This window comes from Lontra canadensis, unplaced genomic scaffold, assembly GCF_010015895.1.
Source record: "Lontra canadensis isolate GAN:19392208 unplaced genomic scaffold, GSC_riverotter_1.0 scaffold7, whole genome shotgun sequence".
Taxonomy (NCBI): domain Eukaryota; kingdom Metazoa; phylum Chordata; class Mammalia; order Carnivora; family Mustelidae; genus Lontra; species Lontra canadensis.
Genome location: NW_022631001.1, coordinates 27,612,236 through 27,631,489, shown reverse-complemented (window position 1 = coordinate 27,631,489; position 19,254 = coordinate 27,612,236). Strand labels below are relative to the sequence as shown.

General features: G+C 36.5%; 2 protein-coding genes across 2 annotated transcripts; both read left to right on the top strand.

Annotated features, from left to right (window-relative positions):
- Positions 1–2,769: 2,769 nt before the first annotated feature.
- LOC116864852 (olfactory receptor 51A4-like) lies at positions 2,770–3,714 on the top strand. Its single transcript, XM_032852670.1, is given in 1 exon segment — positions 2,770–3,714. A coding segment is annotated over 1 exon segment (945 nt).
- A 14,267-nt stretch (positions 3,715–17,981) lies between these two features.
- Positions 17,982–18,929, top strand: LOC116865290 (olfactory receptor 51L1-like). The gene is given in 1 exon segment (XM_032853568.1): positions 17,982–18,929. A coding segment is annotated over 1 exon segment (948 nt).
- The last annotated feature ends 325 nt before the right edge of the window (positions 18,930–19,254 follow it).

Here is a 19,254-nt window from a genome sequence, read left to right as displayed (position 1 = left end):
ATAATGCCAACTTACACAGTAAAAATTCATATGAATAGATGTTACATTTACCAAAGCACTATCCTTTTACTCAGCAAGCATAGCCAAATGGGAAAGATACTAAAAATACTAAAGTTAAAAATAGTATATGATTTAAGATGCCATTTTTTTTTTACATTTCAATTCATTCATTCATTTATTCCACATTTACTAACCTATCACATACCATTCAATGTGTTAGAGACTGCTCATACAAAAATAGCCATTATAGATATGACAACTGCCCTGTTGTAGCTTGTTAATATTGTCATAGGACAAATGGACTCTGTCTCCAAAGTTGGGCAATAATCCAAAAACAGAGAACACCAGCACTGCAATTGTGACACACACACATATACATACAATGATAATAAAAACCCAGATACATTCTACCATTTCCTTTATGAGAAGGAATCAGAAAGTGTAGAGAAAAACCAAGAGTTAAAGGTAGAGATTCTGACAACATAGCCAAGAGAACTTATTTCCAAGGAGGATGAAAACAATAGGACATGGGTAAAATAAAAAACTCATAAAGTTCAAGAGAGATTATTATAGTAGATTATGGTAATATTCTGTTATACTTTCTCTCTTTGATCAACTCAGTATTAGCTCCTATCCAAGACTATATATTAATGTATACATTATATATATTTATAATGGAGGTAAATAAATATATACATATGTGTGTGTGTGTGTGTGTATTGCTTCAAGAACATTTTCTCTGGAATCCTTAAATATTTTTCCTTTTCTTTGTTATAAAGGTCAATAAATGTGAGGTTACATGTTCCATATAATTCCCCAGAATTGACTAATAGTTTAGAATAAATAAAAAAACTGTAAGATTCTATCATCCATTCAATCCATACCTCCACAAATATTGATTGACCATCCTCATTGAATGAAATGTGTTCAGTTATCAGGCATCCAACGGACCTGAGTTCCTACCTTACCTCTACCATACAACCTTTATATGATCTAGGAGAGACAAGCTGACCTCCTTGAGAAATATTTTCTTCATCAATAAAATGAAGATAATAACTGTATTGTCATTATCCAAAGATTCATGGACTCAAAATCACCATCTAGTAATGAATGAAAGTCAATTAAGTGGAAGAAATTAAATTCTCAATAAATGTTGGCTATTACTATGAATAAGTGGTGAGCGTGAAGAAATTAAAGGGATCAAATTTGAAGTTCATATAATATTAAGCATAAAGGCTTATTATGGAGATGGGTCCCTAAGAAGAGGTCAGAATCGGAAAAAGAGAAATTGAAGTCTATTGGAAGTTGATTTTAATGGATATTTATATTCATTTTATTAAGTGAAGTTGATTTTAAGGGATATTTAGCTAGTGATGTCTGGGAATAAATATGTAGAAGGGTGGATCCAGGCTTCAGGATTTAAGCCTAGGCTAAAAATGTATATCACAAGGTGTTTGTCTTACACCATTTCCTTGAATGCACAGATTCAACTCACAGCATTTCTGTTTTCACTCTGTTCAGAGCAGAGTAGTATCTGAGCCAAATAAATACCCAACGGAAGTGTCAGAGACTTTGCATGGGATTTACCATGTCTTTACCACCCCTCGTTATTAAGAAACTCTCTCTAACCAAAATGGTCCCTAATTTAAAGTCTAGATACTTCTTTCATTTCTTTGGTATTAACCATTTTTGTGGATTTACTGCATCTGCACATTTATTCTTATTCTCAACAGATTCATCCTGGCTGCAATCCCCCCAGGATTCAATGTCCCTTGGGATATTGAGACAAGCCTTTGTATATAAGGAGGCACCTTTGGTGACAGACTAGGCATTGACTTCTAGGATTCTTCGGCTACACTCAGAAGTATTCTCCAAAATGTCCAATTTCTGGTGAGTGCTCAGATATCCTCATCTATTTTGCTTTCATTCTCTTTTTTGGCAATCAACTGCATACAACTTCATATAGACCAAGAAGAGGCTTCCACAGGCCTCTAGGAAAATTTTTCCTTTCAGAGACTTACACATGGGCTATTTATCTTTTAGGGAATCAATCTTCAACAGAATTCAGATTCTCTTAAATTGTGATACTGACTACTTCATTATTATTAATCTTTTGTCAACACGACACATGTGGTCACAAATTCCAGGCCAGGAGAACAGGAGACATTACATGTCAGTAATCTCTGCAGTGACTGCCCTTACAAATATATACATGATCTGAAAATAGTGGGAATTTTTTAAAAGGATATTTCAATAACAATAAATTTGAGTTAGCAGGGGATAGAACCCAGGATAGTTTGTGAAATCATACTTTTGTGGGAGTTCCAGGATCTAGGAAGAAATTAAAGTTGTGAGATTCCTTTGTCTTCACAGTGTCATTCTAGAAATCATATATTCTACCCAACATCTTATCTAGGATGTAAAAGCAAGGAATAGTAGAAAATTCCACATTAATTGATGACAGTTTACTAGTATTTCACAGGGAAAATGAAATTAGATTAATATCTGAATGAAAAATATATTTCCAGTTTCTCAATAAGAAAAGCATGGTCAAAAGGAGTTTTCTTCGTCTATTATATAGGTAGATATCAGTCTAAATTGACATCCACTTCTCACTGTATGATAGTTTCATAAATATTTTATTCTGCTGAAAAAGAGCTAAAAAGAGCCAAAATTTCAACAACTGCATTTTTCTACCAAATTTCCAGACATCCATATTTACTAACTCAAGAATCTCTATTTCATTGTGTAGAGCCCTCTAAATGCACCATGTCTATTAACAAATTGAATGTTGAAATCACCACCTTCTTCTTGGTTGGGATGCCAGGGCTGGAATATGCACACATCTGGATCTCTATCCCTATTTGCAGCATGTGTCTTTTTGCTATTCTGGGAAACTGCACCATCCTTTTTGTCATCAAGACAGAGCCCTCCTTGCATGAGCCCATGTACTACTTCCTTTCCATGCTGGCCATGTCTGACATGGGCTTGTCCTTCTCTTCTCTACCCACCATAGGGAGGATCTTCTTATTCAATGTCCCTGAAATTTATGCTAATGCCTGTTTTGCCCAGGAATTCTTCATCCATGGATTCACAGCAGTGGAATCTTCAGTGCTCCTGATCATGTCATTTGACCACTTCCTAGCCATCCACAGCCCTCTCAGATACAGTTCCATTCTGACTCCTGTCAGAGTTGCAAAAATAGGAATAGTATTATTCCTTAAGAATGTCCTTCTAGTGCTGTCCTTCCTCTTCACTCTCAGGAGTTTGAAATATTGTAGTAAAAGCCAATTATCCCATTCCTACTGTCTCCACCAGGATGTCATGAAGTTAGCCTGCTCTGACAACCAAATTGATGTCATCTATGGCTTTTTTGGAGCACTCTGCCTTATGGTAGACTTTATGCTCATTGCTGTGTCTTATATCCTGATCCTCAAGACTGTGCTGGGAATTGCATCCTGAAAGGAGCAACTCAAGGCCCTCAATACTTGTGTTTCACACATCTGTGCAGTGATCATCTTCTATCTTCCCATCATCAACCTGGCCATTGTCCATCGCTTTGTCAGACATGTCTCACCTCTCTTCAATGTTCTCATGGCAAATATTCTTTTACTTGTGCCTCCAATGATGAATCCCATTGTGTACTGCGTAAAAACCAGGTAAATTAGAGTGAGAGTTCTAGCAAAATTGTGTCAGAAGCAGATACAACAGTGATGTGTAATAGGAAACATACTGGCCAGTTGTTTGAGGAAAGATTTCTAAGATAAGTTGCAGAGAACCTAATATTTGACGTGCAGAGAATCAGTATCACTTTCTGTTATTATGTAAGATTTATTTCATTCACAAGTAATACTGGTCATGGATATAAATAGCAGAAAGTGCATATCTTGAGGTCTCCCCCTTAAGGCATCTAGGAAAATCTATGACCAGGATGAAAATTGATGTCTTATAATGTGATCTATGATAAAAACAAAAAAAAAATGCTAATACAGAAAAATGATCATGTATATCCTTCCAAAGGATATATAGAAGTGGATTCCTCATCCCTCAAATGAAATCCATCTGTATTAATTTCTTTCAGGTCTAAACTCAAATTACAACCTAGTTATCTCTTCCTCCCACTATTTTTATTTTAGTCATCTCAGTATGTCATTGATATCACTTTAATGAAATACTGCAATAACCTCACAAGTTCCTAAACATCTACTTTTGCTAATTTCTAATTGATTCTTTATGCAAGGCAAGAGTTATGTCTTTAAAATGAAAATTGGATAATGTGATGATGACTCTTTTAAATATGGTTTCTTTTTCTTTGAGAATAGAATTAAAGCAATGAAGTATACTATAAGACCATACATTGGCTGGGTCTTCTCTACTTCTCCAACGTCATCAGACAGTCATTAAACTCCAACCATTTTGGACTTCTGCAGATTTGTAGAATTTACAGAGCACTCTGCTTTTTATAAGTTATCACATCTGACCCTCAATTTTAGAATATTCTTGATCCCAATTTCATATATTTATTTCTATTCAATTTTCAGTTATGTTCTCACTTAATTTCACTCTAAAATACTTCCCTAAGCCCTCAGTCGAAAACAGGACCTTCTTTTTGAATTTTCTTTTATAACTAGTTTATCCTTTGTTTATTATTATTTGCAATCACAGATATAATTTTGTTCTTTTCTTTTTACTTTCTGAATAAAGGATGCTTTCAAAGAAAGGCAAATCACATTCATTTTGTTTCTGTGTCCCTAATGTGTAGCATATTTTCTGATGGTGAGTAAATCTGCAATAAATAATTACTGAATGAATATGCAACTGAGGCCACATTTGGAGAAGGGGGAATTACTTTGGAAGAGCTCAGTAACACTCCACCCAGATGTGATATAATTGTCTTCAATTGTATACTACAAAGGCAGACATATCACAGATGCTCAAAAATGCTAAAGAAAAAATAATATAGGATTAAGGAGGAATTTATTGTTTTGGTTGTGCTAAGTGACAAACAGTCCAACTTACTTTCTTAACATGACCTCAAAACTCAGATCATAGAATAGAGTTTTCATCCTTTCTCATGCCCACTCATTAACTCAAGTCTTATCCACAAATCACAATTCTTGTCTCCTACATTTGTATCCTCAGGTGAATCAAGAAACAAAGTCCATAAATGTCAAATGTTTAATGAATAATAATGAGCTAATACTTGGAAGGTACCTCAGAATTAATGAAAAGTTTTTACAGCCATAAACATTGTTTTTGAACCTCTTATATATGCAACATGTGCTTCCAGGCATTTTCAGGCATATATTTTATTTGATTTTCATAATACCCTGACTTTATATAAAACATTCCTGCCTATTTTTTCAGTTGAAGATAGTGAGGCTCTGAGAAACTGATTTCATGAAATTCATGTGGACAGGAAATTAAAAGCTTTAATTCAAACTTTATTATTTATACTCCAGGATAGTACTATCTTGGCTACATATTAGCTTTCACATACATCCAGGATTGCACCTGTTTGCACAATGTGTCCCAGAATAGGAAATCCCATGATCGGATCAGAGGAAGAAATTTTTCTGTTTCTTGGGTGTCTGAATCCACCCCAAAGTTTCACAGTGCACCTGTGAAAGCAGCCAATATGTTATCAGCTTCAAAAATACAGTAGTGGGGCAGCTATAGGATAGAGAGCTCCATTCCAAGTAAGATAAACTGAAAAGTAGTTGGGTAATGGGCATTAAGGAAGGCATGTCATGTGATAAGCCCTGGATATTATACAGAACTGATAAATTATTGAACATTACATCTGAAACTAATGATGTACTATATGTTGACTAACTGAATTTAAATAATAATAATAATTTTTTTTTTTTTTTTAAGAGAGAGAAGTAAAGGATCACAGGTACCAAGTAAATTGAGAACTTAGCAGGGCAAATCCCATTACACTTAAAGTTCTGAGAATAATTCCCTTTTGCTTTATGTTCTGTCCTCTAGGTCTTCCAGGGTAGCATCCTTGCATTTTTAGACTCTGAGTTTTGGCCTTGTCCCTTCCACCTGGGTATTGGCAGTCTGTTCCATTGGAATCAAAGCTGTGGCTCCATCCTTTGAACCCAAAGAGGAAACAGCCTTGTCTCCCAAACCTTTGGCTCTCTCTCTAGTCTTGGCAGCCCTGCTGAATTCTGAACCACCACTGGGGTCATTCCTCCTTTTTCTTGAAGGCTAATGCATTTTTGTAGCTTAAAATGGGACTATTGGCCAGTCCCATAGTCTCTCAAAAGTCTGACACATTTCCTTCATTTCATCTCATTTATGTCCCCATCAGTAAAAACTGCCAACATTTCTGTTTGTGTATAATGCTCTAAAACCCTTTTGGCTTCCCATACAATTAGCAAGGTCATCACAGATTTTTTTCAGAAGCTACCATAGAGGAAAGATACCTCAGTATACAGCTGAGTTCATCTCCTCTGAAACAAAAGGCTTTTGAAATGTTGAAGTGTGCTAAAGGAAAGTATCTAAGGATGTGGGGAGGGAGAGTGTGGCCACTGTGATTAGGCAATTGTATTTGATTAATGGAGTTTGTTCAAATTAGGCTTCTAAATTCTCACAGAGACTAGATGGCAGGGGTCCTATCTTTCTTGATGATTTAATTTCAAAGGGATGGTTCTCATGTCCTTGAGAAAAAAGACATTCCTGATTATAGAAGATACTGCTCAAAGAGACAGAGAAAGGATTTACTATTGTAAATTTTCTAAAGTAAATGTTATAAGAAAGGCAGATCAGGGGTTTATCTCAGGTTTTAGTTGAAACAACTAGTAAATTCTTTTGGCAGGGCTCATGACCTCAGGAGAGGTCGTGGACACCTGGGTGACCCAGCCGGTTTAGCCATCTCCCTTCAGCTCAGGGTCCTGGGATTGAGCCTTGAGTGGGACTCTGTGCTCAGCAGAGAGTCTGTTTTCTCCCTCTGCCCTTCCCCTGCTTGTGCTCTCTCTCATATAAATAAATAAAATCTTTAAAATATTTAACGTATATTTGGATGTCTATAAACATGGATTGTTTTTAGTAATTAGTATCTATCATTTACAAAATTGTAACGTAGCACAAAGACACAATAAGGCACAAAGCCACCAATAACCAGGATCAGATAACTCAGAAGGCTATGCTCTAAACAATGCATAGTTTTCCACTGAAGCACAATTTTTCCCTTTAGTATCCCCCATTTAAGTAAAATATAATCCCAAAGAATAATTACTCTTTTTTAAAGATTTTATTTATTTATTTGACAGAGATCACAAGTAAGCAGAGAGGCAGGCAGAGAGAGAGGGGGAAATAGGCTCCCTGCTGAGCAGAAACCCCCCCGTCCCCCAGATACAGGACTTGATCCCAGGACCCTGGGATCATGACCTGAGCTGAAGGTAGAGGCTTTAACCCACTGAGCCACCCAGGCACCCCAAATAATTACTCTTAATTGCAAAAGGATGCTAACTCATTAGATTTGGGGGCTTATTTATATATAAAGGCAGGAAGGATGTTAAATTGCCATAAAGGTCTTGCTAAATTTGCAGTGCTAGAGATTTTCATAAGAAATTTCAATTGAGGGGTGCCTGGGTGGCTCAGTCAATTAAGCATCGTTCTTCTGCTCTGGTCATGATCCCAGGACAAGGGATCCAACTCAGGGGCTATCTCACTACTCAGCAAGGAGTCCGTTTCTTCCTCTCCCTCTGCCCCTCTGCCTTGTTGTGCTCACTCTCTCTCTCTCTCTCTTTCTTAAAATAAATAAATTAATTAATTAAATTAAAAAAAAGAAATCTCAGAATAAAAAGCTGCTAGTATTTGCTGTATTGAGACTAGGAAACCAGTCCAAGAAATTTTCTCCATCAGATTTCCCCTATAGTCCCTGTATATTTCAAACAAATTCTTCTCTTCTTGAAGTCATCAAAACATCTCTAGGCTCCTTGCTTTCCACAGAAGTGACCTCTCCGAACCGTTTGAAGGCTGAACTGTATAACCAATTGCCAGGTCTGTTTTTCTGAGAGGACTTTGTCAGCACTGGTCAACTTTAGATCCTTTACAGTTGTTGATAATACCTGATTACATGAACAATGTTTTCAAGTATGCCATCCCCAGCCATGCTCTGGTTGTATAACCAATTTTTCCAATCACTTCTTGCTAAAAATGTGAACCAGCTTTTATTGAACCTATAGAAATAACTGCATTGCATGAAAAGTAAGGATACTCAGTAAGAATTTTCGAACTTGAAGAATGCAGTTAGAAATAGGTAACATTTTGGAGCTCCTAGGTATCTCAGTCTGTTAAGCATGTGCCTTCAGGTCTGGTCATGATCTCAAGGTCCTGGGATCTGGCCCCAAGTTGAGCTCCCTGCTCAGCAGTGAGTCTGTGTCTCCCTCTCCCTCTGCCCCTCTGCCTGCTTGGACATGCACTCTCTCTCTCATATAAACAAATAAAATCTTTTTTAAAAAGCATGTAACATTTTTAAATGTTTCATTTCAGTTTATAAAAGCAGTGTCTCATAGATTATTATAATTGCAGATAGCTTAAGAAGACTTTTATATATCCAGAAATAAAACATTAAAAAAATTAAACAAGGGACGCCTGGGTGGCTCAGTTGGTTAAGCAGCTGCCTTTGGCTTGGGTCGTGATCCCAGCATCCTGGGATGGAGTCCCACATTGGGCTCCTTGCTCAGTGGGGAGCCTACTTCTCCCTCTGCCTCTGACTGTGCTCACTCTCTCTGACAAAAAAATAAAAATCTTTAAAAAATTTTTTTTAAATAATAAAATAAAATAAAACAATATTCAAAACAAACACAATAATATGTACCTCATCAGTGCAATCAGAGTTGTTTAATTCCTTTGCTAGATCCAGGATTAGTAGTCCCCCAGAAGGGTCTCTCTCTCAACTATGAACAGTCCTGGCTAACATGACTCATTCCGCTGGAACGGACTGATAGTTACCTAAGAATCTGGTTTTGAAATGTGGAGTACTACTACAGTCCTTTTCCCTGGGCAGTGGGCCCAGCCTTCCGTGTTGAAGACCCAAAACTCTGGCCTATTGAAGATTGCAGAACTGTCAGATAAGCATCAGAACAACAAAAAAATACTATCTACAGTTTTAAGATAGTTAAGATAGCTGATATTACTTAAAATGATTATAATTAATATTTTTCTGATGATTTTCACATGGCAAAGTTCCAAGGAGAGTTGGTAAAAGAATAATACAACTGACAAGAAAATTTTGTTGGATTCTCTGATAGGCAAAACAGGATAATTAAGTCATTACAAGAAACAAAGTTCCTGATAATCATCTCTAAGAATAATGATAAAGAAGATTTTCAAGGACAATAGATGTTGCATTTTTGTATAAAAATTGATAAATAGAAATTTTTCTGAGGAAAGTAACTTGACTCACATTAGTCACAAGAAACAATATATATAATGTAACAAGCAAGTATCAAAACTACACCAAAAACATCAAGGAAAGAGATCCAGTGAGTCTAGAATAGGACCTAGACATCTGCATTTTTATAAAACCCCATAGTGAACTCTATCTGTATCTCCATTTAAAACCCTTTGATCTTGAAGATGCTCAATGACAATTAAAATTTCAAAACCTCTCAACTTGTACAAGAAAAACCCTGTAACTTTCAGGAAGTAAATCTAGAGGAGGAGGCACACACAGAAAGTTTTAAGTACATAATCTGAAACTGCTCTAATATTCACATGGCACTCTGGGATCACGGGTGGGGTGACCATAATTGTACCAGAAGTAGCAGAGGCTTCAGAGTGTTCTCCACAAATGACTAATTCTGACACTCTCATGGTCTCTGGTCTCCTCTGAAGGTTCACCTAATTTTCTTTTTCTTCTGAGTACATCCTGTTAAGCTGGACTCTCCAGAGGTTTCTGGGCCACTGGGAAAACATCAAGGACAGCTAGATTGTGCGGGTCAGCATATATCAATGTGCTTATACATCAGCAAAACCCTAGTAACTGTGTGCCATCTCTAGTTCCTCTTTACTGTGACGTGTGGTATAATGATGTGCCTACCCACTTGCTGGTAAGTTTCCTGATAGTCACAGGTGTCAGTCCCTTTTGATCAACTCAAGCAAGCCAGGTCTGTATTATGCGTCCGTGTGCTTCCCCAGTGCTTAGCATGAATGCCAGCAGTCCAGCTTTCTAAAAAGTGTAATACATGTGAGTGCATAGGTGGAAATTCACGATCCTGCCAACCATGGGGATCAACTTGTTGATAGGTGCAGGTCACAGCAAGAAACTCCAAGAAAAGAACATTGACCTAGATATTGAGTGATGTGGTTTGTTGTTGTCATAGTTGTCCCCTTATGTGATAATATAAGTTGTTTCTGGGTGTGGGTATGTGTGTTTACTGAGCTTCGGGTGGGCATCAGAGAAAAAATGGTGGCCGCCTTCAGTCTTTCTCCACAGCCTGTCCTAACCCTGCATGCTTCTGGTTAGATTTTAAAATCCTTGCTTTACATTTCCCTCTTGATAAACAAGAAAGCAACCTTATGATTCTAACAAAAATGGTATCTATGAGCTCATAGTTTTAAAATCGTCTTTTAAGGGTGATTTTTTTGCATAAATTGTATTTAATTTGAAGACACAGCCCTGCAAGATGAGGTTATAAATTTTTCATTCATTCAGTGTTTGTCAGTACATATTGAATATCGCTGACATGGGATCTATGCAGCCAGAGAGAGGAGGCCAAGCAGTACTGTCATCAGCGGGACCCCACTGTGACCTGAGTTACTGTTAATCCCTGACCGAGAATTTGAGGATTAATTTGGGTGCACTAGGTAGGCAGGATTAAAAGAAAACAAAACAACAAAACATCATTTCCAAGCTGTAGGAATTATATATATTGCTCAAATTTTGCAACATTACAATTTTCATATTCTGTCTTAAGCTCACCTAACACAAAGAAAAGAATCTACACTATCTTTTGGAAATATGTATTCTTTAAACAAGTGACAGCTGCCCGTTTATCAAGCAACCTTGCATTTCAAATCATCTTATAAAGAGTATGCAGCATGAAGCTCTAAACACATGAAATATTTAGAGGCTAATAAACCCAGCTGGTAGAACAAAGGACTTAAGTGGAGGAGTGAGGTAGGAAAGAGGCTGGAAATGTGTGTAGCCAAACTAGGGAGAAGGCAAGATCAGACAAGGAATTGGACATTGGAGCGCACTTCTGAGTTTTCTTAGGGGAAGATGGACTGATCAAATTAATGATAGAGGAAGGCAACTCTGACACCTGGCACAAAGGCAATTGTAACAATTGTGTAAATATATTGTCCCCCCCCCAACTTTTGACAGTTTTTATTTTAAATCTAGTTAGTGAGCATACAGTGTAATATTAGTTTCAGGTGTACAATTTAGTGATCTGGCAATTCTATACCCCCCCAGAACTTATCACAGTGAGTACCCTCCTTAGCCCCCATAATCTGTTTCACCCACCCCCCACTTACCTCCCCTCTGCTGACCATAAGTTTGTTCTCCAGTGTTAAGAGTCTGTTTTCTGGTTTGCCTCTCTCTTTTTTCCCCCCAAGCTTCTTTGTTTTCTTATATTTCACATGTGAGTGAAATCATTAGGTATTTGCCTTTCTCTGACTAACTTATTTAATTTAGCATAATATTCTCTAGCTCCATACACATTGCTGCAAGTGGCAAGATTTCATTCTCTCTTATAGCTCTCTCTTAGAGCTGATATATATATATATATATATATATATATATATATATATTCCTAAGATTATATGAAAAGGCAACACCCGTGACAGGGATGAGGGAAAGTGAGGGCAAGAACAAAGAACAAAGCAGTGTAAGGTGACATTGCTAGATGCCTCTTGGTGGAAGAATATAAATTCTCTAATGACTGTGTATTGTTGTGAATGCAAAACAGTTTAATTTTATATTTATCCTTTAACAATTTGGAATATAGATGGTTTGTTTATAAAGTGAATACTCTTCTTCAATATAATTGCCTTTTTGTTGTCAGAAGAAAACAATAGTCAGACACTGGTTATGGTAAAATAAACATCTCTAAATATGTTCCTCATGTTTTCCACTTGTAAACTAACATTGACTGTCTTGAGATTGATTATTCCTTCAAGAATACAAACCTGATAACAAGGCAATGTTTGGAGCACAGAATTTGTGCCTGTGATTATTCTTATTTGTTTTGTTTTTTTCCTACATTTCTTTAGCCTCTTTGTGACAAAGATAGATTGTCCAACAAACGTTGAACAAGAACCAAATGTATCACAGGATCGAGTGACCATGAGATAAATATATCTTCTGCTCTCAAAGAAAGCAGTGAGGTTGGAGGAAGAGATGTCGATCAAATGAACCATAATTAGTAGGATAATCTTGAAAGTTTCCTGAAGCGGTTATAGACCAAACCATCTGTTATCTTGCAGTGGAAAGTAGGGGATAGTTCTAGAGGTTTTCTAAAATGGTGCCTGTCTTGGGATATGAGCAAAGATAGACATGGAAAAAAAAAAAAAAAAGATAGTACAGAGCACTTGTAGCATTTGCAAAGGCAAGAAATATGAGACAACATGATATTCTGAAAATTAAAAATGCAATGGCTAGAACATAAAAAGTTTAGCTGGCCATGAAGAGAGAGAAGGTTGGCAATTAACTTCCTTCTCTGGCCAGGATTATACTAAAATCATATTAAGATAACTATGATAAGGGATTAGTCCCTATTTTCTTTATTTCTTGTTCAGTACATAGAAAAAAATGTACATTACTTTCTTAAAAGAATTCAATGATTTGTTTTGTAAAAAGCAAACTTCCTCTTGATCTTATACAATTATGCCCTTACCGTATCAGAAAAAGTATTCCACAATTCTGACATTTAAATTCCCAGTTGTGGCCTCATTTGTTTTGTTTCTTAAATTCCACATATGAGTGGAATCATATGGTATTTGTCTTTCTCTGACTTATTTGAGTAAATACCTAGTAAGTAGTGCAATTGCTGGATTATAGGGTAGTTCCATTTTTAACCTTTTGAGGAACCTCCATACTGTTTTCCTGAGTGGCTACACCAGTTTGTAGTCCCACCAACAGTGCATTAGGGCTCTCCACCAACATCTGTTGTTTCCTGTGTTGTTGATTTTCACCATTCTGACTGGCCTGAGGTAACATCTCATTCTGGTTTTGATTTGTATTTCCCTGATGATGGGTGTTGTTGAGCAAGAAAACTCAGTGGTAGCATCTTTCGTGAGTAGAGTATTGATTTTTACCTCAAGGGAGGTAGAGAAATATATAGAAGCAGAACAACAAATAAAGAGAAAGACACTAAAACAGAAGGAAGATAGAAAAGAACATGATTAAGGGACAAAGCAATGAGAGAACGTCATGGGAAAACAATGGATATACCCAAGACTCTGAAATCTGGGGGAAAGAGGAAAGGACTTCAAAGAGATGGAAGAAGACAGGAGTAAAAAGAAATGCATAAAGTAATGAAAATACAGTGAAGGCCCGGCAGGAGAGAAAAAAGGACAAAGACTGTGAAATGGGAGTCAGGGAATCAAAGTAGTAAATACATAAACATATACAAAGGAGTTTTATTCAAGGAGGTATGGGTACAGAAAAATGAGATGAAAATAAGCAGAAAGGGAGATAGAAAGAAAAGGATAGTAAGACTTTCATCCCTTGGAAAGAACCCACTTTTGGTAAAACCTTATACTTAACCTTACTCTTCGTTTACTCTTGTCTGCTAGTAAGGCCTACCTGACTCCCATTGTCTGTCCACACTGGAGAGAGAGCATACCGTAGTGACAAAGAGCACAGAGTCTAGAGCCTTATTAGCAAGTCCTGAAACCCTACTTCACTATATCCCATTTCTATGACTTTGGGCAAAATGGTTTATTGCTGCATGCCTCAATTTCCTTTTATGTTACATGAGAATAATAACAATATCCTTGTATGGTTGACAGATACGTATTTGCAAGGTGACAAAGCAGTACCTGGAATAAAACAAGTTCTTTGTAAGCTTCAGAAGGGAAAAAAAAAAGGAAAGGAAGGAAGGAAGGGGCATTTTTGATTATGAGGAGGGAAACTGGAGCACATTATACTTTGCAACAATATTGAAAACATTAGATCAGCTCTGCATACTCCTCCAATGTTATAGGGTTTACAGATGGAGGGAGGAATTTAAAGGGGATCCTTCAATACTTAAAAAATTTGGTAAGGTTCTGTTTCAGGTCATGGCTGATATATCATTGCTTATTACATTGCACAGAAGCCCCAGGATTGAGAAAGTGAGTATCAGTGAGAGATGGAACCAGAAATCAGTTGAGAGACACTACAGAGACAAGGAGATATAAAGAGACTCAAACGGTCACTTAGAAGAGTCACAGAAACAGAGTCAGAGGGACAAGGACAGAGAGCTTGAGAAAGAGAACATGATGGGGACTGATGGACATGGCCCAAGAGTAGTGAGAAAGCATGGTTCTAGAAGTAGGGACTTCTGATATGTATTCCTACCTGAGGTAGGTAGTAGGTATTCCTAGAACATTGGTAGGTATTCCTAGAATCTAGCATGGGAGAAGACAGACTACTTACTGGAACTTATGTCCATCTTTCATTCTCCATCTCCACCAGGAGTGAGTGAAACATGAGTTCAAAAAGTAGCCCAAAAAAGTCATAAAGAGACTCCTCGTAGTGAGTAGAAATAACTGTTCTTTCTCTGTAGACACAGGGTGAACTTATATTTCCTGGGATGTATGAGAGATGTGCATAGATTAAGTAGCAGGGCAAGGTAGACAGGACAAGGTTTTACTGGTGAAGGAGGAGAAAAGAATTTTGAAAGTTGATATCATCAGACCATAAGACGTAAAGAATTGCTGTTTGGCAATTATAACAGAAAACCCTTTGGGTGAGGGTGGGGGGTGTTTGTGTTTGGTTAGGATAGACCATGGGAGGTAATGAGCCGCTCTCTCTTGATACGGGGTCTCAGGTAGAGATTTCAGATTAGACTGGTGAGTAGAATATCCAGAAGAGTCAATGTGTCAGTCCCTTAAGGAACAGGATGAGAACATATAGATCAGGAATTGTTGGACTTGGGAACTAGAGATTTTTCCTGGAAGCTCTGGTTCCCTGTTCCTTCTGAACCTTTCAGTTGTTATGTAGGACAAGGCACACTTTATAACAGAAGGATATAAAACTTGAATCCTCGTGTTCCAAAGCCTGCATTAAAAATTCAGTTTCCTCTACCAGGAAAGAAATCCACACACGTAAGTGCAAGCAGCTGAAACTTAAAAGAAAACTCAAGATCTTTGCCAGGAAGTTCTCACCCTGGTCTGGACAAATACCAGGGATTTTTTTTTTTTTTTAAGATTTTATTTATTTATTTGGTAGAGATTACAAGTAGTCAGAGAGGCAGGCAGAGAGAGAGAGAGAGGAAGCAGGCTCCCCGCTGAGCAGAGAGCCCAATGCGGGGCTCGATCCCAGGACCCTGAGATCATGACCTGAGCTGAAGGCAGAGGCCTCAACCCACTGAGCCACCCAGGGGCCCCAATACCAGGGATTTTTAAGAGTTTGTAGATATAGGCATTGTTGAGGAGAAGGGTAAGGTCCTGGTATTTTCTGCAGATTTTTGAAGAAGAGATAATTTGAGAAATGATAAGGAAAGTTAGAATTTAGTAATTATAAACATCTAATGATATTGTTCTTTATACTATTATCTTCCTTGCACACACATACACATACAGCATCTTGACAGATGAAAGGAAAAACTTTATAGACCAAACCAAAAAAAATCAAAGAAGATACTATTCAATACTTATCAACTGCTGTAAAACAGAATGTTTTCCCATGTTTGCAAGGAACATTTAAGCAAAAGAAGTTTGGTTTAATTTACCACCTAAAATTGAATTCTACAACCCAATGACCATGGAGCAAGAAAATTATAAGAAACTATTAAAAAATGGGTTAATTGTTCTTGATTAAATCATTAATTTTGTATAATTCAATAAACAAATATAATTGATGTATTAAAAAGCCTAAGAAGACAATTCATAGAAGAATGAAAATAAATAATCATTTATGTGAAAGAACGACCTACCAGTAAATGAAAGAGAATAGCTTTTTTTTTTTTTGAGGGAAAAGGGGCTTAGAAATAACATTTATTAATAGCCAGAGAGAATTTCTTACATCATTTAGACATGAACTGATGGTAGAGAGACTCATGAATTTCTGGCTATTCTACTTAATGGTTGTATAACATTGGACAAATAACTAGACATCCCAGCGTTTTAGTTACTCTGTTTTTATATGGTTACTACAATAACTAAATAAGATAAGATATATATACTTAACAGAGGGACTAGTGCCATATTATTTAGGAAAAGATTTATAACTTTAAATATTATTTTTAAATTTGTATTGGGCAATATATATTAGTATATACTAAATGTTATATTATTTGATTCAGTGAACCCCTTTCTGAAAATCCATGCTGAAGAAAATCTTAAGATATGATAAAAAATTGATTTACATGAAGATATTCATATAATGTTAGGTGCAAAAATAGGGGCCTAGAACATTAGTAAATAATATAGAGATATCACATTATATGAAATGAAAAAAGAATATAATTTATACAGTGAGATCAACAACTACATAGACAAATAAATATACATTGGTAAATAATATAGAAGTCAAAATAATGAACATAAAGCAGCATATTCTCTCTGATTATCTATTTCAACTAGGTAAAGTCTTGGAATATCAAATAATTTATATTTTGTCTACACCAATTCAAATTTACCTGAGAGTAATTAAAAAAAAATTCATTCGGGGACTGCTTTATATTTGTCTAAGTCAGTTTGGTAATAAACAGAAAAGTGTAACAAATTATCATTACCAAGTATTAAGAAAGATAAATTGAGAGACAAAAGTTCTAACTTAAAATTTAATCCTACAATTATTAATATTAAATAAAAGACAAGTGCTTATTATTAAATAAAAGACAAGGTCTATTATTGTGTGTTTTAGAACCACATATGCAGGACTACTCAGATTCCTAGAAAAATAAGGAAAAGAATTAGAAATGGAAATCATTTGATATGTAGATGAAAGAACTAATCAATTAAATCATTTTATTTAATTGAGACATGTGTTCATATATATGAACAACTTTTTTTAAATGGGAAAACATTATGAAGTAAAGAATGGTAAATAAATAAAAATGTTATATGTCATTATTCTTATTAGTAGATAAATAGGCCGCTAACATTTTGTCCTTTACTGTTAGGTTTTAATGTATGCAAACATATATTTAAAGAGACTTCAGAAGTTCATTTGTGCCAATTCCCCGAATTAGCTTTCCTCGTGAATTTAACAAATCATTCAGTCACAACTTCTACTGTAACTTCCATGTTTTGCAAAATTTTGAAAAACTAAAAGTCATCAAAAATATTAAAATTATACATCATGACCTTTCCTTTCTCATTATTTTGCATTTTCACAAATCACGCATGTTAATTTTTAGAAAAACAGAAAAATATGTTAAAACAATGAGATTAAGGATATAAGGGTACTCTCAAAAACGTAAATAAGAATGAGAATTGATCTACAGGCTAATTCGAAGATCAATGCAGCTTCATTATTTTCACTTAAATTTTGTTGTATTAATGTACACAACTTATCTAAAGGTTTATGTTTCTCTATTTTGCATGTAATTTAATTTTTCAAGGCTGTGATGCACACCTGAAGCATCCTAGCAAAGATCACAGATCCCCGTATACAGTTGCGACCAGACTGCATATTTTACAAGCTGTTCCTGACCGGATGATTCAGCTGCCTGTGATGTCTTTCTTAAGTCATTTGAAGAACACTAACGATTGATTTTACATGAATATAGTAGAATTTGCTAACCAGTCTGAATAGCCTGTGATTTTCTCAGCATCTGTCACACCCAAAGGGCTTCTGAAGCACCACCATGGTGGTCTGGAATAACAGTGGTATTATGGAACCCACCTTTCTCTTAGGGGGTTTCCATGGGCTGAAGTCTGATCACGCCTGGCTCTCAATTCCATTTTGTCTTGCATACCTGGTGGCCTTTCTAGGCAACATCACCATCCTCTCTGTTATCTGGAATGAGTCTTCACTCCACCAGCCCATGTATTATCTGCTGTCCATCCTGGCAATAACTGACCTGGGCATGTCCGTGTCTACACTCTCCACGATATTGGCTGTGTTATGGTGGGAAGCCCAGGAAATCAAAGTAGGAGCCTGTTTCACTCAGCTCTTCTTCATCCACACCTTCACATTCCTGGAATCTTCAGTGCTGCTGGCCATGGCCTTTGACCGATTCATGGCTATATGTTGTCCACTGCACTACTCAAGCAACCTCACCAATGATACGATTGGTAAGATTGGTTTGGGTTGCTTGCTATGAAGTGCAGGAGTCGTGATGCCCACCCCCATATTACTAAGGCACTATCATTATTGCCACGCTAATGTCCTCAGCCACCCCTTTTGCCTGCATCAGGATATTCTGAAATTATCCTGCTCTGATGCCAGTGTCAACAACACCTATGGGTTGTGTGTGGTCATTATCACACTGGGCACAGACTCAGTCCTCATCCTCCTCTCTTATGTCCTAATTCTCCATGCTGTACTGGGCATTGCATCTCGTGAAGAGCGACTAAAGGCACTCAACACTTGTTTTTCCCATGTATGTGTGGTGCTTATCTTCTTTGTACCTCTGTTAGGGGTATGCATGGTCCATCGCTTTGGGAAACACCTGCCTCCCATAGTCCACATTCTCATGGCAGATGTTTACCTGCTTCTTCCACCAGTACTTAATCCCATCATCTATAGTGTCAGGACCAAGCAGATTCATCTTGGAATTTTCCACATGTTTAGGCAAAGTCCGAGTCTTTAGAAAACATATGGCATTGGTCTGGAGGAAAATTTTCTCCATCAGATTCTTAAAGGTGCAGCTTTCTAGATAGGTGATTTTTTGGAGAATTCCTTGAATTTCTTTTAGTTCTAAGTTTCTTGCTTGTAAATTTGAAATTTTGTCATTGTTCTGATGATGTCTTTGCATTATTTGAACATCTTTGTGAATTATACATTATGAGGATTTTAATATAACAGAATAATCTTTTTAATGACATACTGTATTGTTTTCAAAAATAATAATACAACTGAGATCTCTTAATAATTCAAAGACCTAGATAAGGTTATCTTTGGTAGTCTGTGATCCA